This window comes from Neospora caninum, chromosome Ia (genome assembly GCF_000208865.1).
Source record: "Neospora caninum Liverpool complete genome, chromosome Ia".
NCBI classification, from domain to species: Eukaryota; Apicomplexa; class Conoidasida; order Eucoccidiorida; family Sarcocystidae; genus Neospora; species Neospora caninum.
In genome coordinates this window covers 2,018,340-2,045,213 of record NC_018385.1, presented here as the reverse complement: position 1 = coordinate 2,045,213, position 26,874 = coordinate 2,018,340, and the positions used below count along the sequence as shown (strand labels likewise).

The window sequence follows — 26,874 nt, the reverse complement described above, 5'->3', positions numbered from 1 at the left end:
ATGGAAGGCCGATGCGGAAACTGCACAGAAGAAATCGGAGAGGGCGCGGCTCCGGCAAAAGGCGGAGCCTCGAGACTTGGGAACTCTGGCGAGACGTCGAGAAAAAGGTCCGCGGACATGAAGCCGCTACGCTTCCGTCCGAAGCCAGCGCTGTGCCGAAATCCCCCCGAATGGCGAGGCGCAAGAGGCGCAGAAGGCGTCCACGACAAAGCGGGCGAAGAACAGGAAGAAGATGACACAGGGACGGAGGAGAGCTGGAGCAAGATTCCGCCCTTTGGAGGCGACTCGGCGGGGAGCCGCTTCCGTGTTTCCGCGAAGTGCGCTGACGAGTCCGACGCGGCGCTGGGCGTCTCCGGGCGCGCGCCGCGCGAGGCCACGACGACTGCGAGCGAGGCTGACGACGCGTGCGAAGGGACGGATGAGAGTGCGCAGCAGTCTGCGTTTCCCCGCTTCCTTCCCCACGGACGAGTCAAGCATCTCGAGCCTGCGGGCTGTCAGAGCAGTCAGCATGGCGCGACGCACCTCGCGGGCCGATCCGTGCTGGTCTCTGTGTCCACTCCGAGCCGAAGGCAGGTCTTCGCTAGGCGCGTTTCGCTCTTCTGCATGCGCCAGACCATTCGTCTGCTGCGTTTTCTGCGCTTTCTCTGGGCAGCTCTCGCTCGCGCGGTTCTGCCTGTCTCTCTCGTGGAACTCGTCGAATCGCACACGCGCAGAGCCAGCATCCTGGTCATTTGCAAGTCGCGCGAAAAGAACGAGGACGCCTGCTCTCCACGATCTCCGTCGTTGTCTCCGTCTGCGTTCCCTTCTGTCTCTTCTCCTGTCGCCCTCACCTCGGAGCTACGCGCTGCAGGAGGGAGAGAACAACGCGGAGGGACGGCGAGCCCGAGAGTCCTACGCGAAAGAAAAGCTCGAGACGAGGACGGAGAAGCCGACCTTCTTCGTCTCACCCCCGAGGAGCTGCTCACCCTCGGTAAGTCCGCCGCTGAGTGGGCATCGGACGTCCTGCGGGTGTGCATTTTCCTGTGTCGACAGTGGCGGCCTTCAGAGCGTTTTTGTCTAGCGGAGAAGGCGTTCGTGTGTTTTCTGGCGCGCCCCTCGTCTCGTAGACTTCTGTCTCCTGCTCACGGGTTTCTCCGTCTCGCGTGGACGTGATGTGTGCTTGTGTGGGAAAGTCAAGCGATTTCTGAACAGATACTCTGCTCAACTCGCACAGAACCTAGTGGCACTAGGAAGTAGACTGCATGTTTTTGGAAACCGACTCTGGAACTCCCGAACTGCGTCACGCACCGCACAACACTCAGCCGCGCGTCTGCTCTTTTCCTTTCGTGCGCCTTCAGCGACTGAGGCTTGGGAGTGGGTGTCGCTTCCCTCCGTCCAAGTCGCCTTGTCCAGCTCTTCGCCAGTCCAGTTTGCCAAGAGACGCGCCCTCGCCTGGGTGGAGCCGCTGAAGGCGAGCCGGGAATGGGCGTTTCCAGACAGCGACGAATGGCGGCTGTCGCTCTTCGGCGCGACAGAGGAGAGACAGCGCCTCGCGTCACCTGCTGCTGGCCCCTGTGTCCTTTCCGGAGGCGAACTCCAGTCGGAGGAAGAGACCTGCGAGACCAGAGAAGCAGAGAGACGAGAGAGACACGGGGGAAGCGACGCACAAGACACACACAAGAGGGAGAGGAGCCCGCTTTCGGTGTGTGCCTTCTTTGTCTCCGCCGTCGCCGTCTTGAAGAGAAAAGCAGTGAACCAGTTTGAAGCGGCGGCCGCGTGGCTACCGCAGGAATTCACCGAACTAGCTGCGGCCGCTCTTGACAGATACAACTGCATGCACGAGGCGCTGCGGGGCCTTCGTGCGCTTCTAACTGAGCTCGAGGGCAAAGCGCGACAGCTTGTTAACGAGGGCGTCTCCGTTTCTTCTCTCTCGCGATTCGTGTCCGAGACGCTGGCCTGCGTGTCGCGCCAGGCGCGCCAAACGCCCGCGGAAGCGCCGGCAAATCCGGCAGAGGCGGACGAGAGAGAACACGAAAGCGATTCCGAAGAGGAAGTATCTGACGATGACATGCACCCGCGAGGACAATCGATGCTCGAGAGACTTCGGAAGGCCTGCGATCGAGCTCAGGTGAGGCGAGGACTGCGTTGTCGGGCTGGAGAAAAAGCGAAAAAAAGTCCAAAGAACTGAAGGTGCGTGGGACAGCGCAGAGCCGGTCTCTCCACCCAGGGAAAGATGGAGTGTGAAGAACAGCCGCATCTTGACGCTAAATTTTCTCGCTTTTTCCTTTCGATTCGCGTCATACAGCTCTGGATCGCGGAAATACGCCCAAGCGCTTGTGCTCACTCGATCAGGCACGCTTTCTCGTGGACCGGAGACCCCTCTTGGCTCACCCAGTGCCGCTGTTCCAGCTCTGTCTACAGTGGGGACAAACAGTTGCAGAAATATACAGATATTGACGCATAGATACGTCTTCCAATATATATATATATATATATATATGTACAGGTGTGAGTCCATGGTTTTGCATTTGTCTCTCTGTAGGGGGGGAATGTGCGTGTGTCCTCGATGCATATTCAAATATGTGTATGGGCTCCGGGCGTTTGCTCGAGGCCGCGTTGGTTTGCTTTCTTCTTTGAAAAGCGTTGGAGGGAGTCCTGAGCCTTCCTTTCTCTTCCCGGCAGACCTGGCATGTGGAGGCGTTTGACCTCGCCCAGACGGTGCTGGCCGAGAGCTGCAAGAAGCTGACGAACCGAGTGAAGCGAACGGTCTCAGATGGACGCGCCCTCTTTCACGCAGCGTACGCGTTGCTTTGCGGGCTGCTTCGTGGCCCGGTAAAGTCTTTCCAGGTAAGAGTGCGGAGCGCAGCCGAGTCTGACCCCTCCCTAAAAGGAATGCAAGTTCATTTGTGTGTGAACAAGTAACGTGGGCCAAGTCCCGGGTTGCCGTAGGGATAGACTGGGACCGTTCTGTACAGCTGCACGTGTGGATAGTTCCAGGGCTGCTGCGTAGATCCGCAGGGAGAGAGGCAACAGCTAACGTTTTTGTTTCGTTCCTTCGTCCTCGAACGGCTCTGCGTTTTTTCCTTTTTGCTGCGGGACGTTCCGCCACTCAATTGCTGGGCCGCCCCTGCACCATTTTTGATTTCCAGAGCCACGAGACACGCGTTGTCCCTGCCTTTGTCCTTCTCTGCATTGCGGGGACGTCTAGCGATCAGCATACAGGCATTTGGACACCTGTCGGTCTGTGCAGGCATATCCATGTGAACATGCGCAAGTACCTGTCAGTCGCGGGGGCGAGCGGAGCCCCCGTGCGTGTATTTTCGCGGATCTTTGATGTGCTTCTTCGTGCGACTCCAGGTCTTGGCGATGCCAGATTCGCCTGTCGCGTGACAGTCGCGATCGTGTCAAAAAAATGAGAAGGCTCGGTTCGCCCCGAACGGGGATGGCTCCTTTCCTTTGTCGCCTTCGGGCAGTCAGCGGCACGCGAGAAGGCAGAAGCAGGAGGTGCGGAGCGTGAGAGCGCCGCGGGATTCACGTTTTTCTTCTCTCTAAAAATGCAGCTTTTCGTCTTGAGCAGCAAAGGCCCCGGCGACACCTTCCCACATGCGAAGTTCGCACACACTTGCCGATTTTGTCTCCCCTCGCCGCGCAACAGGGGTCGGCCTCCTGCGCGTCTTCGAATGTGAAAGTGCGCGGGGGGACGCAGGGCGCCGCACCCGCCGATGACACTGCATGTCGAGGCGTTGTTCAAGGACGCGTGCAAATGCAGGTGCCTTGACAATCTAGAGAGGCAACATGAGCGAAAAAGCGGCGAGCTGGAAACATAGCTGGTGTGCGCTGAAGAGGGGACCGAAAGGAGACAGTCGGGGACAAAACGCGGCTAGGGTCTCAGACGTATCGCAAAAAACGCCATCGGTTAATGTGCGTGTACATACAGTGCATGCATGCACACTTCACAGATATGGAGGCGTACTCACGTTGGGCAGATCGAGATAGTATTTGGATGCTTTTTCGCAAGCGGGGAGGGTTGGCGCAGATTCTTGGGAGCGGCAACTGCCAAAAGCCATTTGAGATGTAACTCGCGTTCTCGTCCGCATAAATCGGCAGAGAAAGAGGCTCACACTCTTAAATAGGAGAGGGCGCCGAGACTCCCGTGGAAGTACCCACAAATGCAGATTGTGCAGTTCACCTGATTCATCATAGACGGCCACGAAGAGATATAGAAAACATTTCTCTTTTGTTTTATTCGTGTCCCGAGCGTCGCTGTCTTGTTCTCGCCGCGCTTGTGGTCCTCGACAGAGGAAAGAAACGCGTTCCCACGATGTCTCAAAAGACTTTCAAAAGATACACCTGGTGCCCAAAGAAAAGCGGCGCTCACGAAGAGAAGGAGGAGCAGCTCTGCTTCCGTTGGTATGCCAGGCATGTGAGCGTTTTTCTCGGGTTTTCCTCCATGCCGATATGAGGACGTTTTCGGTTGTCATTTCTCTCTTTTCTTGCATGGAAACGGTTTGCTTCGCTGTACTTGCTTCGCGTCATCGGCACCAGACAGCCACTGCTTCCTTGATCACTGCGGATAAACCCAGGTGAACGCAAACGGCGGAGGCCTCTGGGACAGCCGATCTCGTAGACGCTCTCAGGTTCCACGACTTTTGGAGACTCCCACCCAGAGCGCTAGGTCAGATAAATAATTATATCTACATGGAAGATAGAGAAAGATGCATTGGGCTCGCAGAGTCGGTGCAGAATTTCTGCAGTACCTCCGTATCTACCAACAGGGGAGTATACATATATATATATACATATATATATATATACATATACATATATATATATATATACATATACATATATATATATATATATATATATATATATATATATAGTGTATGGACGCATGCACTCATGTGGCGAGACTGGATTCCGCCCCTCAAGAGAAGAATCTTTCCCGGGCTGTCGGCTGTGGCGGAGTACAGCAGTCATAAAGAACTTGGTTGTATCAAAGCAGTCTCCGCTGTAACGCACTGGAAACATTTTCTTTCGCATGCCAAGTGTCTTCGTGGGATGTCGGCCGGTACTGGCCACGTCGGCTTGCTTCCGTCACTTTCCAACGCAGTTCGACATACATGCATATATATATATATATATATATATACCTGACTACATGTTGGGGCTAGTAGAAAGCCACTTCGGATCCAGGATGGTACGCATCTACCATAAAGATGTGTATATAGATGTGTGTCTGTATCTTTGCTGTACTTGTCTATTCTCCCCTTTGTTGCCGACCGCCGGGACGAATAGCTGTTTCTTGTTCACGGCTTCTGTTCATTTTGGATTGGTTTTCCCTGAGCCCCAGCGGAGAAAATGAAAGTCCGCGTAGGCTATTTTGGGAAAGGCATCTCAGACGGATATGCAAGCGCATCCCGATCCCTGCGACGAGCACACCGACTCCGATTTTTGTTCTGCCCAGCGCTGTGTGCCCCGAGAAGAAACAAATTAGCCCCCCGCTTTGCGTCGTCTGATCATATTCCGCGTCGACGCACATCGCTGCAACGACAAAAAACCACCTCTACATGACTTCATATCGTACACACAGATATGCATAGTTGCGTCCATTCAAAAGCATTTGCAGGGACAGTTTTGTGGGTGATATGTTTGCGTCCTTTGCGCATGAGCATCTACGTTCTTCTTTTCGCGGTGTCTCTTTCACGCAGAACTACGTCGAGAGTCTCTTTTCGCGTTTTTCCCGCATGCGTTGTACACCCCCCAGAGCCTTCTCGCTTCCGGTCTGTCATTTTTTTTCCCTCGAGGGCCAAAACTGCCTTCTCTTTGATGCGTCGCTGTCGCGTCGAGGCCCGAGCAAACGTTTTTTTCCTCGCTTCCACCGGCTGTTCCGTCACACGATCAGTCACGGATCTTCGCTCGCGCGCGCCGACGTTCGGGAGATCTAGCAGGGCAGCGCGAGAGGTCGCCTGCCTCTCTTGTCTCCAGCGCCTCTGGGTTTTTTCTCGATTTGTGTGCGTCTGTGTGTATCTGGGAGCGGTTTCCTTCAGAATCTTAGAGTTTGTCGATGTGCGCATGCCATCTCGAAAGAGAAAAGGACCGTCGGGCACCACGTGGAGGGGTTCGCCGCCACGGGCCGAGTGAGGCGGGCAGAAGGGGGCTGTTGAAGAGTTGAGAGGCGCGGATGCCTGGGGATTCCCTGCGGAGTGAACAAGAACAGAGTCAAAACGTGACGCTTCTCTCGTCTCAGATGCCTTCTTTTTTCTGCGAATCGCCTCCCAGTTTCCTCACAACTCAGAGAAGGCGTGATGCGCCTACCCTTCTCCCCCCGATTCTGTCGCCGATGTAGACCGTGTTCTTTGTGTCTCTGAAGGCGTTCTTTTGGGACGCGCCGCTCCTCTGTGTCTAGGCGGAAACTGTGTGTTGTTCTCTCTGCTGGTCTGCCGAGAACGAAATTTTAGAAACACTTTTCGGCTCGAGCACTTGTCCCTTCGTATCGTTTACCTTTTTTTCTCTTCCCTCCTCGTTCCCTCTCCGTCTGGCACCTTCTCTCTGCCCCTGTTTTCCCTCCTCGTCGTTCGCTTCCTTGGCTGACGATAGTTTTGTGCTTTCTCGAGTCTCAGTTCTGCTCAAACTTGGACTTCACCGAAACTTTTCCCTCCCTGCTCTGCCCGACAAGATGCCTCGTTTCCTCTCTCCAGAGAACTGATCCTCTCCACTTGTCCAACACGACTCTCGCCACACCAGCAAAAATGGATCTCGACTCTTCTTCCCCCTCTTCTTCCTCTTTTCCCCCCTCTTCCTCCTCTTCTTCCTCTACCTCCTCTTCCTCTTTTTCCCCCCCTTCTTCCTCTTCTTCCTCTTCCCCTTCTTCTTCCTCTTCCCCCTCTTCTTCCTCTTCCCCCTCTTCCTCTTCTTCTCCCTCTTCTTCCTCTTTTGCGTCGTCTCTTTCATCCGCGCTAGATTCGGTAGATCCTGAAGAACTGTTTCGGGACTTGGACTCGATTGTCACTGCTGGAGACGTCACAACCCTGGTGGCTCTGCTGCGCCGCTCTCTGTACTGTCGGCGGTCTTCGCCGGGATGCTCGCGAAGGCCCCGCCCCGCAACTGTGGGGAAACCTCGGCCTCTGGCGACTGCGAAGCTCCGGGGCTGGCTCGTGGAAGTCGCCGCGCCTTGCCCCTGTCTCCTGGAGCACGAACGCATCGCGATGGAGGACGGCGGCGGTGCTTGCGGAGCACATTTAAAAAAAGGCGACATCGGTTTTCGGTGCCTCGATTGCGAACACGACTCCACCTGCGTCGTCTGTGGTAAGCAAGAAACAGAAAAGCGAATGATGTCCACCAGAGGCGCTTATACGCGTCGATGCATTCACGCGCCTCTCTACACACCTGTGCATATGCATATATTCATTTTTGTTCGTATCTGGACTTATTACCTACTGATCTATGCAGTTACAAATGTATATATATATATATGTATATGTGTGTATATGTCTATTTGTATATTTGTGTATGTATATATATATATCTATATCTGGAGATGGGGTGTGTGGCGGCATTTGGGGCTGGAAGAGAGGTCTTGGTTTACCGAGGCGTGCGTGGCATCTGCTCATCTCGCTGTGTTCTCTGTTGTGTGTGTTCTTAGCTCCGTGTTTCTTGAATGCAGACCACGCGTCGCACCATTACATGATTATCCAGGCGAGCGGGGGTTGCTGCGACTGCGGAGATCCTTCGTCTTGGGCGCCCGCGGGGTTTTGCTCGAAGCATCGGGGCGTGACTCCCGAGATGGACGGGCCCGCGTCCACGCTGTCTCTGCCGCCTTTCCTGCGTCTCCGCAGCCAGCGGCACATCTCTGCATGCGTCGGCTTTGTCACGCAGCGCCTGCGAAAGCTTCCGCGCGAGACGCTCTGGCGCTCGGCGTCCCGGCGCCACCTCCAGGAGAGTCTCGCTGACGTCCTCCTCTCTGCGCAGCGCGAACTCGAGCTCTTCCACAGGCAGCAGCGAGATCTCGAGGCGCAACGCCTGCAGGCGACGCCCCGAGACGGCGCACGCGCCCCGGAGACTCGCGCGAGTTCCCAGGCCTCTTCTCGAGCTGAGGGTCGCCCGCAGTCCCCCAGAGACAGACAGGGAGAAGACGGAGACGTGCGAGGCGTCAGCTTGGAGAGAGAGCAGGGGGCGACTCGGCGGCGTCGGCATCTTCGTCCGCACACTCCGGAGCCGCCCGGAGCAGACGCGAGCGAGGCGCCAGAATCTCCAGCTGCGCTTCGCGAGGAGACGCCTCGAAACCCCTTCGACTTTCAGTTGTGGGGCGAGGCTCTTCGCCTCACCCCGGAGGAAGTCGCCGCGCTGACGGTTGCAGCGGTCGCCGGGCGCGGCTTCGACGAACAGAGTGCGATCGACGCAGGAGCCCGAGCTGCGCTGGCCGCAGTCCAGGCTCGAGAGGAACAACCGAACGTCTCTTCTTCTGTTTCGGGAGCGCCGTCTGCGCGGCACTCGTCTTCCTCCGCCTCCTCTGCGCTGTCCGGCTCCGGTGCCGGCACACGGGCCGAGACCACTCGACGGCGCGAGAGACGCGCAGTGTCTCCTTCTTCGCGCTGGTGGGGCGACGAGGACGGCGGCGACGGCGAGGGGGCCGAGGCCGCAGGAACCGAGGGCGTTTCTGGGGACGCGCGTCGCGCCGCGCTTCTCGGCTCCACGGACTCTCGGCGCTGCGGGTCCGCCGACGCGCCGCCGCCGACCTCCTCTGCCCTCAGCTACGCCTCAACGATGTCGCTCTTCTTTCTCGATCGGCTGGTCGCCGCTGCGGCGTCTCCGGCTCCAGGAGGCGCGTCTCGCGAAGAGAGAGAAGGCAGTTCGCAGAGGCTGTCGCTCTTCAGCCCCGCCGTTGCGCCGCCAGGCCTGGGCGATCTACTCGACCTCCGCGCGCAGCTGAGCGGCCGAGGCGGGCGAGAGAGTCGAACTGGAGACGGCGCGGTTTCTGGTGGGCGAGGCTCCGGTCGTCTCCCGCGGGCCCCGTCGCCTTTTCGGGGGTCGCAGAATCCAGGCGACCGCCGCGAACGCGAAAGGGGCGACGGTTTGCGGCAGACGCGTTCCCTTGGGACGGCGCTGTCTCCGCCCGTTGCCTCGGAGGCTTCCAACGGGGCTCTGCTCCTCACGCAGGCTGTGATTTCCTGGCTCTTTGAGCTCGCCTCGAAACACCTGGGCTACCGGTGGTTGGTCACCTCCAGTCTCGTCCCCAGCGCCCTCGTCCGCTGGCTCTGCGAGCACGGGACTTTCGGCGCGAGTCTCCAGAGACAGCTCCACGACTTCTACATGCTCCTCTTCGCCTCGCCCAAGTTCAAAGCCAAGTTCGCGGGCCTCATCCTCGATCACTACACGCACGTCGCCAGGGGAGTCCCCCCCAGCGAGGACGACTCCCGCCGAGACGCAGACGCAGGTGCGCAGCTGCACACCCAAGTTCCCGGTTTTTCAGAGCCTTGTTCGCACCCGTCCCGGGGGTGTTACCGATATATGTGTCTGCTCCTCCCATGCACAGGGCACTCGCCCGCTTGTATGTTCTGTCTTGTCTGTGTCCACACGCAGGCTCCTCTCGATGCCCCACATACAGAGATCCCCTCCCACAGACTCCCGTACCTCTAGATATATATATATATATATGTGTTTCGACACATGCATACACACATACACATGCATATATATATATATATATATATATTCTTGTACATCAGGTTTTGTGGGTTTGCGGTGTTTCGGCATTTTGGTCCGGCGAGCTCTTCTTTTTCGTAGATTTTCTCGTCCTTTGATCTTTTCGTCCGACGCGCATTTTTTGCGGTTGGTTCGGCGTGTCGCCTTGTGCTTTCCGGGAGGCCTTCTCTCTGTTCTTGTGGAGCTCCGTGGGGGAACGCGTCTCAGCAACTCGCGTGTGTGCGTGCGGCATTTGTGTCCGTTTTCCAGAGTCTTGTGACCTCGGCTCGCTGACGGTCCAGCTGTTCACAGTCCCGAATCTCGCAGAGACGGCGGTGTGGGATAAGGGCCTCGTTGCCCGAGGCGTCAGCCTGCTCAAGGAAGCGCCGACGATGAGCTCGCCTCACGAAGTCGAACTCATGCTGAACGGCCTCGAATATATCAACCCAAAACTCAAGTAAAACAACGCTGGGACACTCATATCTAGCGGTGAAAAAGCGTCTGGGTCCATGGTCCGGATGTCTGTTTCGCTTTCTTTGTGGATGTCGCCACTCACTTGGCGGAGGAAGGTTCTCCGGAGGGGCCCGGCCTTCTCGCACCCGATTCCATCTCGCCGTTGACTCACCGTTCGACGAACTCTCCCTCTCTGCACGCATACACGCATACACACATACACATATATACATATATACATAGATACATATATATATATATATATATATGTAAATATTTGTATATTTATTTATTTGTATATGGTTTGTGTGTATGCCTGCGTGTGGGTTCCATGCACAGAGGTCCGGAGAAGCGCGTGCTTCAGGATTTGTGCTACGTCATGTCCGAAGAGACTGTGTGGCGGCGCTTCTTTCAAGCAGACGTGCTGACAATTTGCAGAATCCTGCAGCCGCTCTGGGCATTCATGCTCCAGTTCCACCGCGCAAATCTGCAAGTCAGGTACGTCTTGGCCCCTTTCTCGTGCATGTCCCTTGGCGAGATGCACTTAAATTTGTTGGTAGGTATAGGTATGTATAGTCTCGCAACATCAACTCCTTAGTCTCCTTCTTCTCTTGGTCCGTTTCGCGCTGTGCTCTATTTCCGGCTAGTTCGAGTGTGCGCCGCCCCGCCAGCGGGAGAGTGCATGCATCCGCGTGCATGCAGCCCCATCGACCTGCTCACTATTAACGCCTCGACCGCCCTGGGTGTGTGTGCCGACGCGCATGCCACTCTGTGTGGAATCTTCAGGAGCACGGAAAAGAGGCTGAGACAGAAAGGGATGAGGAAAGGGACGGTTTTTACTTTTTCTCTGCAGGCACGCCCGCGAGCATGTGATGTACGAAATGCTCCATCAGTGGCACAATGCATGCATCCTCGAGGACGAGATGCTCCGCATAGTCAAGAGACTGGTGAGAGTCGCCCCTTTTTTTTTTACCCTGGAGCTGCATATTTTCATCACCATGCACATGCACCAATACACCTATATGCATACACGCAAATATATATATATATATATATATTAAATGAGTAAGAATGTGCATGCGACTCTTTCTACACATTAGAGGATCTTCCTCTTACCCACATCTGGTTTTCATATATATATATATATATATATATATATGTCGTTGTCCATTAGTGTGTATGTAAACAGAGGAGAATTACCTCTGTGTCGCTCTCGTTGTCCGCATTGTGTGTATATGCGTGTGTTTGCGTGTATTTGTTTATATATATTCTTGCTTACGTGTGCGTGCATAGGCGCAGAACTGCATGGAGTCTTTTCCCATTTGTCCCGCATTTTTTCCTTCGTGGTGTGTGTGGGTAGGTGTGCTCGCCTGTCCTGCGTTTTGCTTTCGTCCTTCGCTTCTTTTTTCTGGCTCGTCGATCGTGAACTTTTTTTTCCCTCTCCCCGTTTAGGCGAACGGTTGTCGATCCTCGTCGCACTCTAGCTTCGCCCCTCTGGTGCCGCTGCTCTCGACCTTTCTCCCGGCGCTTCTTCGCTTGCCTCCTGTGCCGGCTATGCGGGCGGCGCCTCCGTCTTCACCTCCCTCCTCGCTTTTCCTCTCCGCCCACGGATGCGCGATCGGTTCTCTCCACTCGCCGCTAACTCGCGCATTCGTCTTCTGCCTGTGTCCCGATCTTCTCCGCACCTCCCTCGACCCTGCGTCTGTCCCTCCGGTCTCGCCTGCCGCTGCTGCCTCCCCTGCCTCGTCCGGCGTTTCTGGCCTCTCCAGCTCTGCTTCTTCGCCGTCTGTCTCTGTCTCCGCGGTTTCGCGTTTCGCTTCTGCGCGAGAGCTGCTGTCTCTGTGTCCGCCCCGTGTCGCGTTTCTCTTGATTCGCGAGGGGACGGCGTCGCTTCTCTTCGCCGGCGCCTTGCGCGCGGGGTACTGGGTGAGGAACGGGGAGGCGCTGATGAAGGAACACGTGCGCGAGTACGAGCGGAGCCGCGCCGACGGCCTTGACTTGGTCTCCGTGCAAATCGGATTTCTGCTTCTCGCGCTCCAGAGAAAGTTCCGCCTTCACGCAACAGACCGAGACGCCGTGTGGTGTGGTGTGGCGACAGATCAGGGGAAGGTTCCGGAAGAGAAACCGGATGGCAGGGAGAGCCAGGCACGCGAAGAAGGGAAAAAGCGAGAAGACGCAGCGGACCTAGACGAGAAGGAAGACAGAGAAGGGGAGGGAGAGAACAACGTTGGGGCGTCGCAGCGAAGGCGAGACAGGGCTGACAGACCTCGCGAGGACGAATGTGGAGAGGGAGCACGGGACCAGGAAGGAAACGAGAAGGCGGAACGTTTCGCGGGCGGCTCCAGGCGTCAAGACGAGATCCAGGAGGCGGGGCGATCGGGACTGGAAACGAATGAGGCTCTAGAAGAAACCGCTGCGCGCGAGTTTCACCCGCTGGTCGTCTTTTTCCTGGCTTTTTGTCCTCTCCACTTTTCCCCGCAAAAGCTCCTCGAGCAACAGACCCCGGTGGACGGTCCTCCCGCGCGTTCGTCGTTTTCCTTCATGCGCGGCGGCGTGCCGTTCCCGCTCTTGTCGCTTCGCAGCGACGCCGCGCCTCTTTCTTCTCTTCAACTCTCTTCCTTCCTCCCTCCCGGCCTGCCGCAACCGACACCTGGGGGAGGATCGACAGGGACAACGGATGCCCGCGCGACGCCGTCTCCCTCTTCCTCTGTGTGCAGCGACTCTTTGGAGAAGAGAGCTGCAGACGCAATTCTCGCCTTCCACGCCGCGCTCCTGCGCGAAGCGGCGAGCCACGAGACGGTGTGGGATCCCGCGACGATTGATTCGCAGGCGATCGCCGCCGAATTCATCTTGCTGGAGCTGTGGAAAATGCTCGCGAGCGTCGCTGCGTCGCTCTTCTTCCTCGAAAGAATGAATCTTCACCGCCTCACGGCGAAAGACAAATACCTCAGTCGGTGAGCGGAGAGGAGGCAGACTAAACGATGTGCTTCTAGATGTATACCTGCAGGCATCGTGTGTGAAGGTTTGTTCTGGGTTGGCCTTTTCAGGGGTCGAGGGAAGTGTGCAGAGCGATGGGTCTTGAGACGCCCGGGGTTTGGCAGCTGGGCAGACGAAGCCCGAAACCCTGAGGAACGAGAAAAGGACGAAGCAACTGGGAATGAAGATGTGGCGAGAAAGGAGACGTGCCACTCTATCCCTCTGAGGTGCGGATGCAACAGTACACATACAAAAGTGGAAACATATCTGTCTATATATATATATATATTTGTATGTGTGTCTGTAGGAGGCACGCGCTTGCTCTGGCAGTTGCGTGTTTCACCGTGTGAGAATGTTTGATTTTTCTCGCCGTTTCTCCATGGCCAGTTTCCCTTTCGGATCTCGCCGCTTGAGACTCGCCTCTCTCCGTTCCTCGTTCTCCTTCACTCTCCTTCACTCTCCTTCACCCTCGTTCTTTCTCCGTCTCAGGTATTCGCATCTGTTGCGGCGGCAAATTGTTCAGTTGCTTGCGATTCAGCCGTGCACGCTGGCGCGTCTGGAGCGAGCCGTGGGGCGTTCGGGGCGGCTGCATCCTTCGTTTCCGGCGCTCCTGGACGAGCTGACGACTTACTCGGTTTCCCGGGCGCAGAGGGGGGGCGCGAACGCAGTGCCGCAGATCCGTTCGTCGCGGGGGTTTCTGCACGGCGGCTCGGGCCAGGCCTCCGTCTCGGCGCCGATCCTGCGGCTGAAGAAAGAAAGCTGGAAGTTGTTCGATGCGTTTGGCGCCGCGGAGCGACTCGTCGCAGCCGGCGTGTCCCGGAAGAGAGAACACCTCGGCACTGCCAAGGCAGACATGCAAGTAAGAAGTGCGAGACGCAAAGCTTTCAGGGAGAGAAGTGCGGAGAGCCCAGACAGGAAACACAAATCCCCATATATGTGGATATATGCATATGTATGTATATGGAGCTCCGCACAGATACAAGTAGCTGTGGAGCAGAAAAGGACCAAAGGCGGCATTGAGATAGGGACTCAGTGTGCCGGTGTGTAGAGAGATTGGGTCTTTTGAGGCTTTTTCGTGGTGGAACTCTGTGCGGAGCTCTGTTGGGTGCATCGCCGGAGAGATGCGCAGAGATGGAGAGGACGTGCACGTGAGAAGAGTCCCAGCACGGAGACGCGGGGAGTCGCTTCTTTTTCAAAGCTCACAGTTTTCCGGTTTGGTTTTCCTGGTTCCGCGCAGGTAGCAGAAGAAGAAGCACTTCGCCACCCTGACGCGCCTCTCTTGTGGCCTTCGCGGGCGGCCGGGGACATGTCGCCCGAATTTTTCCACATGCAAGACCTCCTGGTGGACGCGATGGTAGGAGACGACGATCACCATCTTCTTTTTCATCTTCTTCTTCAGCTTCTCCAGGCAAAGAATCGAGGCCCCGATTTCGTCGCCGTCCGTCCCTCCAATTCCCATCCCGCCTCTCCGACATCCACCCCGCCCGCCTCGGGCACTGCAGCCTCTCCATCTAGTTCTCTCTCTTCTTCTGTCTCTTCTTCTCTCTCTCCTTCTCTCTCTTCTTCTCTCTCTTCTTCTGTCTCTTCTTCTGTCTCTTCTTCTCTCGCTTCGTCTTCTGCGTCATCTGCGTCTGCGCCTTCTTCGTGTGGGGCGTTTTTGCATGACCCGGTGTGCAGCGCTTTGAAGCTGCTGGATGCCTTAGCTCAAGCACGGAAGCGCAGCACCGGATTTGGCGGAAAGCAGCCAGGCGAGAAGGGCGGCGCGGCCAGTCGCGATTTCCGGGGTTCACGCGCCCCACTGGGCACCGAAACAGAGACGGTCGAGAGCCGCAGTTCAGAGAGTGGGGTGATTCCGCCTTCGTTTGTGGGGCGTCTCCGGTCGGAGATCGAGAGACTCCAGGAGGCGGAGTCGACGTTCGCGGAGGTCAGGCGCTACTGCCGCACGCTTCTCTCCCGCATGCCCGCCGAGAGGCCGGAGGCAGGAGAGAGCCTTGGCAAACATGGCCCTGCGATGCGCGGTGGGGACACCAGCGGAGAGCGAGAGCGCGCGGGGCATGCAGGCGCGACCACGACCACGGAGACGTGTGACAACCGTCAGGCTGTTGGCTATGGGGCGAGAGGAGACCAGGAGGGCGACGCCCGTGTGGGGGAGGGGGCGCCAGAGGAGACAGCAGCAGGCGCGCAGGACCAGAAGGAAGACGCCGGGCTGAGTGAAGGAGCCCGGAAACAGAGACAAATGTTGCTGGCGATGCAGCAGAGACAGAGGGACTTCCACTCCTTCCTCGAAGATGCAGACATGCTTTCGGACAGCAGTGACGCGGAGGAAACCAGCGGCGGGGGCTCGGCCGCGCCCTCGCATGTGGAGCCTCTAGAAACGCGCGAAACCGGAGCGCCAGGCGCAGAAAGAGACTCGCGAATGCGGGCACCAGTCCTGGTGCCCCCGCCGAGCGAGACAGGCTTCGCCACCGGCGCTAGCCAAGATTCGCGCCCCGCACAAATCGAAACCGAGGCGGTGTCTTCTCCGCGAGAGGGCGGGAGCCGGGAAGAGATACGCTCAAGAGGAGACACTAGCCTTCCTGTGTCTCCTTCTCTGTCTCCGGGTCGCGCGCCCATAGGCCCCAGCGCGCCTGTCCCTTTGGAAGTGTCCCCTGTCTCTGTGCAGCGTTCTCCGAAGCCGCTCCCCCACAAGGTGTCTCTGCAGAGGAGACAGTTGCTGACGAAGGAGGAGGAAGAAATGCGGTGTGGGGTGTGTCTAGAGGGACACTCCGTGGTGCGGCCCCTTGCGCTTCTCGGTCACCTTTCCCAGACAAACATGCTCCGGCGTTTGGCCCGGACGGGCCGAGGAAGCCTCCCGGCCTCGCATCCCGCCTTCAGCTCCTGCGGGCACGTCGCCCACGTGGCGTGTCTCCGCGCCCTCCAGGAGACAGGTGCCTCCGGTCGCGCCGGGGCCCGCAACGGAGACGACGGGGTCGCGGCCGGGGCCGCAGAGGCCGCGGGCGGCCGCGAAGGCGGGCGGAGACACGAACAGGGCGCAGGACGCGAGCGCCGAGCGGCTTTGGCGGCAACGCGAAGAACGGAGGACGGCGAGAGGAGGAGACTGGACAAGCAACGTTTCTCCACGTTTGCCTGTCCAACATGCCGGCGGATAGGCAACTGCTACCTGGTCTACGTGCCACGCACATCTCTCACAGTTGACGGCTCGATCAAGGACTGGCCGCGAGAAGAATCAGACAGAGGCTGCGCGGTGAGGATGCGCCTCCAGGACGCCTGCCAAGAAGACGAGAGTGATTTGCGCAAGGACGGCGAATCGAAGAAGCGCAGCCGCCCTGGAGGCGACGAAATGGCGGCTGACCTTTCTGGAGCCGTCAAACCCCGGAGAAAGCAAAGGAACTCGAGTTGTCTCAAAGAGGAGGAGGACGAAGAGAAAGTGGAAGAACACGCAGAAGAGCGGGAAAGCGAGGCATGCCAGAATCGACAGTGCTCGGGGTGCTGTAGTGGCAGCGGAATCAGCCTGTGGGGCTGTTGGTGTCGTCGCACCCCGTTGTCGTCTCGTTCCGGGAGCAAGGGCCCCTCGGAGCGCCCGCGTCAGTTAGAGAATGGACACTCAGTTCCTGAGGCTGCCTCCCTCTCCGTCTTGGAAAGAATCAAACCCGGCACAGCTCCTGTAAGTCAGGCTGCGGCCACGCCACCCGTGCGCTCCTCATCTCCCTCTTCTTCCCTGTTTTCTTCTTCGGATCCTCCAGGAGGACGCTTTGCGTGGTACGGGGTGTGGCGCCCGAGCATCGGCGTCGGTGTGGGGTTCGAGGCGAGTCGGCGCGGGCGGAAACGTCGAGAGAGACAGAAGGCAACGAACCACGAAGGGACGGGCGGGAGCTTCCCGAGGGTTTGCGGATCGCCGGATCGCCTCGCGGCTTCGAGCGACTCCAACGCGTTCCCGACAAGTCGCACTGCGAGGCCCGCGTCGTCTCCGCGAAGGGCGGGCAACCACGAGGACACAGACGAGAGACAGCAAAGAACGGAAACCGGGGATGTGGACAACGACGCGGAGATGGCGCCCGCGGCCTCGGGGCCTTCTGAGGCGTCGTCGAGGAGCCGCAACGACGCCTGTGAGAGACCGGCGTTCGCGGAAGAATGTGAGGACGCACCGAGCGCCACGTCAGAGGATTCCTCTCTCGCGCAGGACGGCGACTACTTTCCTGCAGACACGCTGGCGGATTCCGAGGTGGAAGAAGCCAAGGCGAAGACCCGTTTCTATCCAGTCGGGGCCACGCGCCCTCTTCCAGACTACGAGTGGGAAACACCCCGACGCGCGCCTACGCGCCGCGGGTTGACGGGAAGGCGTGCAAGAAGGCGAATCCGAGAGAGGGAAAGAGAGGCGTCCCCCGCGTCTCTCGCTCTTTTTGGAGACGCAGGCTTCACCGCAGACGACGGCCTCGAGTCCGACGACTCCGGCGGCAGAGCCGACAGCGAGGTGTTCCGCTGGGGCGCGCTGTGCGACGCATGCCAGTTCCGAAATCGCTTTTTCCGCGTGCATGCGTTTTCAAAGCCAAAGCGGAAGACGCACGGCCCGTGCTCCAGCGCCGCAGGTGTCCCCACACACGCCCAAGTCGATACCCTGCTCTGCAGAAGGCGAAACGGCGGCCCCATACATCCAGACGTCTTCATTGCAGCTTGGCGAAGCATCGAACGGCTCGGCCACATCTCGTAAGTGCATGCGGAAAGAGGAGCTGGCGAAGGAACCGTGGTCGACGCGCGCCCCCTATTGGCGGGCAGCGTAGCGAAGGTCGACTGATGCTGTCCTCGCCACGCATATTCAGCGGGAGGAAGGACGGCGCAACAGACAAAACATTGACGTGCTTGCATCGTGGTGTATATCGATGCACATCTATATGCATATCGATATATGTGAGCTGCATGTTTGTGTCAACGCAAGCATCCCACTTCTGGTGGGCCGTTTATGGCTGGGCTTGTCGCCTGCAAGGTTGGGGGAGAGGCAGTCCTGGCACCGACAGGCACACCCCGGCAGGATCCTCTCTCGAGTGCATGCATGCTTCTGTGCCCGCTGCGGCGCCCTCCGGTGTCTCCTGATTCCAGCACACAAAACTTGACGTAGCGAGAGGCAGATGGCCCTTCAGACAGAGTGTATCTGATGGTGTCTTGCTACGTGAAGGCTACTCCACATCGGCTATGTTCTAGGCGTAATATATGGATTCCTGTTATCACTGCCTTGGCCTTGGAAAGGAACTTCCCCCTCTCGCGAGTCGCGACGATTCGACTCCGGATCCTTCTATTGCATGCATGAATCTATCGTGACTCTAAAAAGTATATGTGTAGGCATTTTTGCATGTGAAGTGGAGGGCCACGAAAGGGAGGAAAGGAGACGGGGGATTCTGACGCTTGGCGAGAACGGACCGTAGTCCACGTCTAGGTCTTGTCTAACTCGCCTGTGGCGTGGGTGTGAGCGTTTTTTCAGGTGGGTTTCGCGCCGTGACTCCGCTGAGGCCTTCCTCGACTCGGCCATCAGCGCGTTCGCGTCTGCGAATCGGCGCCTTCCCGGTCGTCTGGCGCACACTGTGGGGTCGCCGCCTTGGCGGGAACTTCGCGAGCTCCACTACCTGCCGTTCTACCCCTGTCCCTCGAACTGGAGCCTGCCTCCCCACCCTGCGGCTTCTCCTGTGACGCATGCGTACTTCAACTTGCACACCAAAGTGTGCGACCACAGCCGCCGCTCCTTTGAGAGCATGGCTCGGCTCTTCCCTGGCGCGCCGCCGCTGGGAGGAGACAGCTCCGCGCACAGGGCGAGCGAGGAAGCGGGCCGCGGGCGCAGAGGCGCATGCGGTCGCCGAGCGCGAGGACAGGCCATGCGTGCGCTTTTTGAAGACTCGACTTTTCTCCCGCTCTTTGCTGCGGCGCGTCTCGGCCACGCAAGCGGACGGTTGGAGGGCGCCCGCGACGCGGCCGCAGCCGCGCGGAGACAGGATCGAGGCGAGGCGTCGGAGGACGTCGTCTCCTCAGGAGCTTCGTCCACCTTGGATCGCCGAGACCTAACTTCGCTGGCTGCTCCCCAGCCGGTTACCGCTCGGGGCGGTCGTCCAGGCCTCGGAGACGCTTCCGAGCGGCCAAGCGCACGCCTACCGCACGGCGAGGAGAACTGCGGCAGCGAAGGCGAGGAGAACTGCGGCAGCGAAGGCGAGGAGAACTGCGGCAGCGAAGGCGAGGACGCCTGGGCGGCTCGCGGGCCTCTTCCCGCGCGCCTGCCTCTCTGTCCAGACTGTGGGGGCGTGCGCGTTGCGCGGCTGAGGGCCCGAGACAGCGAAAGTCCACACGCAAACACCCTCCCGCCTGAGCTCGTCAACCAGCTGTCGCCGTGCTCGTGTTGGACGCTCGACGAGCTCTGCGCGTGGCGGGGCGCCGGCGCGGGCCTCCACATGGAAATTCTCGAGTGGTGTGCGTACACCAGTGTGCTGCTGCACAGCAGCCTCGAGGCTCCGGGCAGCAGGGAAGACTCGGGAGTCGTGTTCTGTGAAGAGAGAGAACCGTGGGTGCAAATGGTTCGCAATTGCTTCTTGCTTGATGTAAGTTGACTCTCTTTTTCGCGGTCACCCGAAAACGATGTGTCCTCAGTTGCCCCGCACACCACGGGGAAGATCCGCGTCTTCCAGGCAATCTGCGCTCCGAGCCGTGTTTCGGCCTTCCGTGTGTGTATGGACACCCTAGCCGCGGTCCGCTCATGTGCCGCTGCTGTGAGTGTGCCGTCGTCGAGAAGAGAGATTTTGCATCGTCTCTCTGTTGCGAACCTCTGTTTCAATCTCTCTCTCCAGTTTCCGCGTGTGAATCGCTGTTTCTCAGTTCCTGTTTGAATCGCTGTCTTGAACGTCTGTGTCAATCTCTGTTTTCTTTAGGCGTTTCCGGCTCGCTGCTTCGCGTGGCTAGCCAGCATCACGCACTTTGGCTACTGGAGCGCTGCCAATCGCTTCCCTCGCTCGTATCTCGAACTGGGAATGGCGGCGTTGACGCCTGAGCAGGAAGCCGAGGCGAGGAGACGAGTGAGAGAGCGCGCGGCGGCCAGAGGGGCGCGGAAACGCCGCGACGAGCGAGGAGGCGACAGGACATGCAAGTCGTCCTCTTCCACAGCGGCGGTCGGGGGAGACAGAACGCCCCGGAGAGACGGCGAGTCAAAGTGTGGGGAGCCTGACCGCGGAGCAACAGTTTCTGCCTCCGCTTCCTTTCCGTCGTTTTTCTCTGCCTTCTTCGCCTCCGCACGCGCAGGCAACGAGTCCGTAGAGCGCGGCGCCGCCGGTGCGTCTCCCAGCCAAACCCCTAAGAGAGAAGCCGCCTCGGGGGCAAAGAGGCACAGCGAGAGGGCGAGGCAGCGGGAGAACCAGAGCGAAGACCAGGCGAACGGGACAGAGGAGGCGCGAGGCCGAGCAGAAGAGAGTGTGAGTGGTCTGCAGGGCGAAGAATCTGAGACTTCTCTTTTCACGACAGACGAAGACAAATGCGGACTCGACCTCGAAGAAGATAGCCGCGCCAGGCTACGTGAAAACACACGAGAGCTTCGCTGGCTTCCTCCGGCTCCAACGGTCTGGAGACGTCTCGGCGCTGCGGCCAGAGACGGATCTTCTTCCGACGCGTCCTTCGCGTCTTCCGCGTTCGAATCGGAGACGGAGGCGAAGGGTCAGCTCGGCGGCCGAGCCGGCGCTTCTCGTCGCGTGCGGAGAGCGCGAGAGAAACGCGCTCTCTCGGATCCCCAGGAAACCGACCTGGAGCGAGGCGAAGCAGCTGACACGGACGCCGCAGCAGGGGGACAGAGGCGAGCCGGTACCGACGAGGGAAGCCGCGACTCCGCGTCTGCCGCCCCTTCGGTGAGAGAGCGTCAGAGATCGCGTAGAGAGCGACGAGGCGGAGACACAGCGCGAGAGTCGCGGACGCGCCGCGACAGACGAGGAAAGGAGACGGCGCGGAAGAGGGGCGAGGCTCAGCGGGTTGGAACCTCCGAGACGCTTGGCCGCAAGAAGGCGAAGAAGAGACACGACGAGCGCTTTGAAGAGGACAAAGCGCAGAGACAACGGCTGAGACTCCTGCAGATTGAGGAAGTGTGTCCCGTGTGGGAAATGGATCTCGACCGCAAGATGCTTCTCTTCAATCCGTGGGCATGCGACGTGAAAGGCGAGTTCTTGAAGGCATTTTTCTCGCGCGTCCTGAAGACCCCACAACAAATCAGAAGGTGAGGCACGCCAGGCACTGTGCTGGTGGAAGAGGCTTTTGCCAGAACCCCTCACTTGTTTTGCGTGGTTTCGCTTGGCCGTTTGCTTCTCCCGCACAAACCCCAGGGCGGCCGGGGAGTCCGTGCACATGCACTTTCGATGTGTAGAAATGTATGCAAACTCACGGCACTTTCCTAACGTGTTTGTGAGCGTGCCTATCGCTCGCTGCGGCTGTCTTCTGCAGTTCCTCATCTTTCTCTTTGCTCTCCCAATTCCATGTGTGTGTCCCTTGTAAGGCGCTTGAGCGAGCTCCTTTGCATTCGTGCGCTTCAAGTTGCGAACGACATCCTTGTCGACGAAGCAGGCGCCGTCTTCGCATCGCGATTCCCCTCGCCTTCGCCGGCTTCCGCTGCTGGGTCTGCGGAGGACAGCTTGCGGTTTCCCATTGAGCATCCAGTCCATCGGAACGCCTTTGCGGCCTTCTGGAGAGACTGGCTGCAGCCGTGGGAGGCGAGTGGTGACCTCCCGGGGACTCTGGGCGAGAGTCTCTCTTGGTATGGCTTCTCATATCTCGAAAGTCTTTCGCAGCTTCGACAAACGCTGCGGGGCGATCGGGAAGCTCCGACTCCAGGAACGGAGCGCGTTCAAGAACCGTTTCCTCGCGCGTCGGCGCTCTCCCCGTTCGCTCCGTCTGGTGTTCCTTCTGCGGTCTCTGCAGTGTCTGGACACTTTGCCGCGGTCCCTCTCCCTTCGATGTTTCCGCCTGTGGCCTTGACGGACGCTGAGAAGGAGAACCTCTCCTTTTCTTCCCGCTACCTCTCGAGATGTGCGCCGGACTGCAGCAAGGAGGGCGTCCAGTGGCTCTATCGGGCCTGTCGCCGGGGGGCGGATGTCTCGGCGCTTCTGGTTGTTTCCGAGGAGAAAATGCCCGGAGACACTGCGCACTTTTCGCCCGGGAACGAGGGAGAGAGGGGGCCTGCCTCCGGTTCTGCAGACGTCGCGTTTTCGAACGCAGTTCCCCGACCTTCTGTGCCTGCCACGCCGGCGCCGCTGTCAGCCGTCAGCCCCATCTACCGTGCTCTGGCCAATGGGGTGGCGTTCAAGGCTGACCAGAACAAAGAGGTCAACGCGACGCCTCTGTTGGGGGCATCGGGAACCGCGTACGCCGGTCCAGATCGTCTCCATCGGCTCGACCGCCTCCTCGGCGAAGGCGAAACGCGGGAAATCTTCTGGAAGCTGCTGGCGGGGAAATTGCCTCAAAAGCCTTCGCTGCTGTCCCTGTTGAAGCGCCAAGGTGCTGTCGCGACGCGCAGGGCGTCTAGGGGTGGAGAGACGCAAGCTGCCGGCGACGAAACCGAAAGCGCGAGAAAAAGATGGACCGTTTCCAGAAGCGACGAGGAGGCGCGGGAGGAGACCGGCGACGCAGGGGCAAGCTGCGGGCAGAGGAAGAGACGGGAAGGGGAGGAGACACGTGCCAGGAAGAAAGAAGGCGAGGCCGCCGCGCTCGGGAGAAGCGGAGTTGTGAATGTGAAGCGGAAACGCGGCCAAGAGGGTCTGCTGCTCAACGCGGAACAGGAACAAGAAGCGAACGCGACGGACATGTCGGGCGTCGGTGAGAGGAGAGGCAAGCGGGCTGGAAAAGTGGAACAGACAGGGCACTCTTCATCTCTCTTAGCTTCCTGGCTACAGGCACACGCGGAGGGTCTGCCGCAGCTCTTCGAAGCACTGACGTGGCAACTCATGCGTCGCGGCTGTCTTCGGTATGGTCCTTCCCTCGCCTCTTCAGAGTGCAAAGAAACGTTCTGTGCTCCAAAGGAAAGGTCGAGCGAGACACCAGATGGTTTTTACACAAGCAAGCGTGGAGACCACTTCAGTGGACGCGGGAGCATCGACGCAGAGAGTGAGGACGACCGACGCAGGATGAGTGTTGACGGACTGACGGAGGGCGAAGGCTTTGCAGCAGGGGAGAAGGCCCCGATGGAAGACGAGGGGAGGGAGGAGAGGTGGGAATTCGAAGACGCAGCGAGGATAGGGTCTGTGCGTCGTGTTCAGCCGCACCGGCGACGTGGCTGTGGAGCGAGTGAGGAAGGCAGCGAGAGTGGGAAATCCGAGAAGCCTTGTGGAAGAGAGGGCGGTGACGGTGGGGGTTTCGCGACTCCTTGGTCTTCCTCAGAGGAGTCCCAACTGTATCCTCCGGGTCTGTGTTGGACCTGCTTTACCGCCCCCGAAGCAGAAGTTCGAGAATATGTCCAGGTCCTCTGGAGGCGGTTCGAGGAGCGGTTTGTCGAAGCGATGGCCAGTTTTCTACGCTTCGCAGTGTGGCTCATTTCCGCTGTCTGGCGCCTCGATGCCTCTCTTCTGTCTCGCCTTCGCGCGTCTCTGCGTGACCCTCCAGGGGAGCCGCAACTTCGTCTTCTTCTTCAGATTCTCCACCTTCCACTTCACTTTGAAGAGCAGCCAGACCACAGAGCTGCCGGAGAAGCGACAGAGGCGGAGGGGCGCGCGGCAAGGAAGAAGCAAAGCACGGCAGAGGCGCGTGTCAGCCCAGGAGGGCGAGACTCAAAGACGAGGAGAGGGGAGAAGAGGCGCAGCGGAGAGGAGCGGAAACGGAAAACGAGCTCAACAGATCTCTCCGGTACACAAGAGAACGGGGACGAAACGCTGGGGAAATCCCCTGTTGACTGCGCGTCCATTCCTAAGGCAACCTCGGAAAGCGCCACCCTGCGTTATGCGGAGGGTCCGTCACGCCTCTCGTTTTCATCGCCGACTCCTCGCACTTGTTCCTTCTCTTTCGTTCCGAAGGAGACTATTCTGTCGACGATCTGCCGCCTCATGTTCAGTCCCGTAGTCGTCGAGGGGGTGGCCGCAGCTACGGAGCGCCGCATCGACCTCAGTCCGCCGGGAACTGACAATCTCGAACTTGTTCCTCTTCATTTGCCTAAAGATTTCCTCGATCTTCTGCGTCAAACGCTGCTGCGCAAGTGCCCCCACTGTGGAGATTGTCCCGAGCACAAGGCCCTGTGTCTCGTGGTAAGCGGACTGTGGAAACGAAGGGGAATCTGAGCCAGGGAGCAGGGAGGGAAAGGTGCTAACAGTCGAGGAGAGACAGAGTTAACGGAGAGGCGGGCTATCTGCAGGCAGCAAACAGTCTTAAACAGAAGAACCAGTCAAGACCAGGCAACACAGGACAAGCTACCGCATACATGCGTATACATCAGCTTGGGAACGGTCAGACCACTGTTCCCGCAGCCGTCGATAAGCTTGCGGTCATCTATATGCACGCTTGGGATTTCCTGGTTGTCTTTTGCAGTGCGGCGCCGTGGTGTGCGTCGGCTCGTCGTGCTGCAAGGAGGAAGGCAGCACGCGAGACGCAGCGTGGGGGGAATGCATGCTACACGCGCACACCTGTGGCGGCGGCTCGGGTCTATTTCTTCTTGTTGAACAGTCGATGGTAAGCTTTCGAACAAACCTGCTTCACTCGAGAGCACAGAGGCAAAGACATCGAGTCCACATCTACAATTTCGTGTGGCTACTTCAATTCGTGTTCGTTGGTTTTGAAAGCGTGCCCCTATAGGTATATATATATATATATATATATATGATGATGCATCTATATATTTTGGTTCTGGTGCCTTAGGGGGGTAAATGTACTAGGGGTATCTAAGCGCACGTGCAATCATATATCCAGTATGCAAGTCGTTCATTCTTCATTTCGAGGACCCGTTAATCATGTCGATTTGCATATGCAACCGCACATATATTTAGTTATCTAGTTATCTATTCATCGTACGCTGGTGTCTTGCCGCGCAGCAAGGAGGATATCTGGGAAGAGTGTACAAGAGTAGATCGGATGTCATGGGTTTTGTGCCTCCAGAGAATGACGGGATGGTGTCGTACATGGGCTGTTACTCGCTTATTGGTTGTACAACACAGACGTGGAATGCGGTGGTCTCTATTGGGCGTCAGTCTTTGGTCTTTGTTCCCCTCTTTTGTGTCGGTTTTTCAGCTGTTCGCCGTGGACGGCAGTTCGTGGTTCCCTCTCGAGAGTGTCTACGTAGACGACGGGGGCGAATCGGACGCTCGTTTCCGGCGAGGCCTTGGGAGGCTGACTTTGCACGAAGCCTGTGCTCGTCAGTTGTCATGGTTGCTTATGAATGGCCGCCTGCTCCCGTTCGTCAGTCGCTCGTATATCCGGCCTTTCTCTTTGAGTGACGCGATGACAGTGCGCTGGCCATGATAGAGTCGGGTTTTTTTCGTTTTGCTCCGAGCGTTCTTCCGCAGTGTACGGATAATTTCTAGACAAACAAGAGAACAGAGAATGGTCATAGGCCGTACTGAAATCATCTAGAATATACGCAGAATTCTCATTTATCGTAGAAGAGTGAATGCGGACCCGTCAAACGCGAAGATGCTCTTGGCACTGTAGTCGTGTGCCACACGGCGCCAATTTTCAACAGTCTTTCCCTGTCTGTATAGTGGGCCACCATGAGTAACAGACATTTGAGGTGCACGGTAGTGAAACCAGCAACATCAAGAAGGCGTTCGGTCATACCTATTTTCGAACGGATCCGCTATTAGGGGAGAAAAGCAATCGAGCCGCAGGGCGTCTCCTTCAGCCACAGATGCTGCCAAACGCTCACGTAGTCATCGAGTGGCCGCATATCTGCATTCCATACTAGAACACACACCGCGGCGGATCGTGCAGGCAAGCTTAATTCAACCCTTCGAAGTCGGGGGTAAAGGCCCTCAATGGAAACAAGGACGTTCGAGTCGGCTAATATCAAACGTAAGAACACGCTCTGAGTCTGTAAGCAGCATTGGCATCGAAAGTTCATTTCACAGAGTCGGAGTGGACTGCGGCCGATCGTATGCAGCTGCAGCTGAGTGAAGCCATCTATCAGAAGCCAGTTTGCTGACGCGCTCTACGAAGGAGCGGGGTGAAAGCTAACCATGCGGTTTATCTTGACCAGGCTTCTAACTACTGTGCCCGCCAAAACGATTCGAAAAATAGCCATTGTAGTCGGCAGAGTGCCAAGTTGTCTTCGTAAACGATCATCGAGAAAACGGTAATAGATTTGAGTTATCCGGGAACTGTGCTAGTGGGACAGGCGAAAGGGCTGCTCCATGAATCCTCCTGCAGGAAATGCTCTGCCTAAAAAACGAGTAGCCTTCGTTTAACCACAACGGCAAACTTTAGCACTACAGAAATGGCGTAAAAATTGCGTTTCGATTTCGAGCCCCCCCGAGGCGACACCCTGATGGTCCTCAAGGCAAGTTGTAGGCAGTAGTAACTCCCAGGCATGACAACATATTTCTTCCATTGTCTCTAGAGATCCTTTCCTTCGAACACGCCAGCAAGGTGCCTGTCTTGTCCCCTGCTTCCGCCGCACTATCAGGCTCCAACGCTTCGCTGACTTGCAATGAGCAACCTCACTAACTGTGCTTCGGATTAGACTTGCAGATACCGGGTCTTAGACGCTCTACGCAATGTGGTCAGCGAACCTCCGTACAGCACAATAATTACAGCTACACGGTGTTGTCGTGATGGGAACACCTCCCTACAGGAGAATGGTTA

At 58.0% G+C, this 26,874-nt stretch overlaps 2 protein-coding genes across 2 annotated transcripts; both read left to right on the top strand.

Annotated features, from left to right (window-relative positions):
• On the top strand, nucleotides 1-3,369 carry NCLIV_002170 (conserved hypothetical protein; the record flags this gene model as incomplete). Its single annotated transcript, XM_003879716.1, has 4 exons — nucleotides 1-970; nucleotides 1,338-2,107; nucleotides 2,662-2,826; nucleotides 3,337-3,369. The coding sequence occupies 4 exons, from the start codon at nucleotides 1-3 to the stop codon at nucleotides 3,367-3,369; spliced, it is 1,938 nt and encodes a 645-aa protein (XP_003879765.1).
• Nucleotides 3,370-6,731: 3,362 nt separating this feature from the next.
• On the top strand, nucleotides 6,732-25,536 carry NCLIV_002160 (e3 ubiquitin-protein ligase ubr11, related; the record flags this gene model as incomplete). The annotated part of the gene is made up of 14 exons (XM_003879715.1): nucleotides 6,732-7,287; nucleotides 7,625-9,415; nucleotides 9,934-10,120; nucleotides 10,456-10,614; nucleotides 10,970-11,063; nucleotides 11,569-13,070; nucleotides 13,164-13,319; nucleotides 13,582-13,951; nucleotides 14,330-17,796; nucleotides 18,566-19,667; nucleotides 19,995-21,319; nucleotides 21,596-24,329; nucleotides 24,610-24,750; nucleotides 25,306-25,536. The coding sequence occupies 14 exons, from the start codon at nucleotides 6,732-6,734 to the stop codon at nucleotides 25,534-25,536; spliced, it is 13,815 nt and encodes a 4,604-aa protein (XP_003879764.1).
• Nucleotides 25,537-26,874: the final 1,338 nt, after the last annotated feature.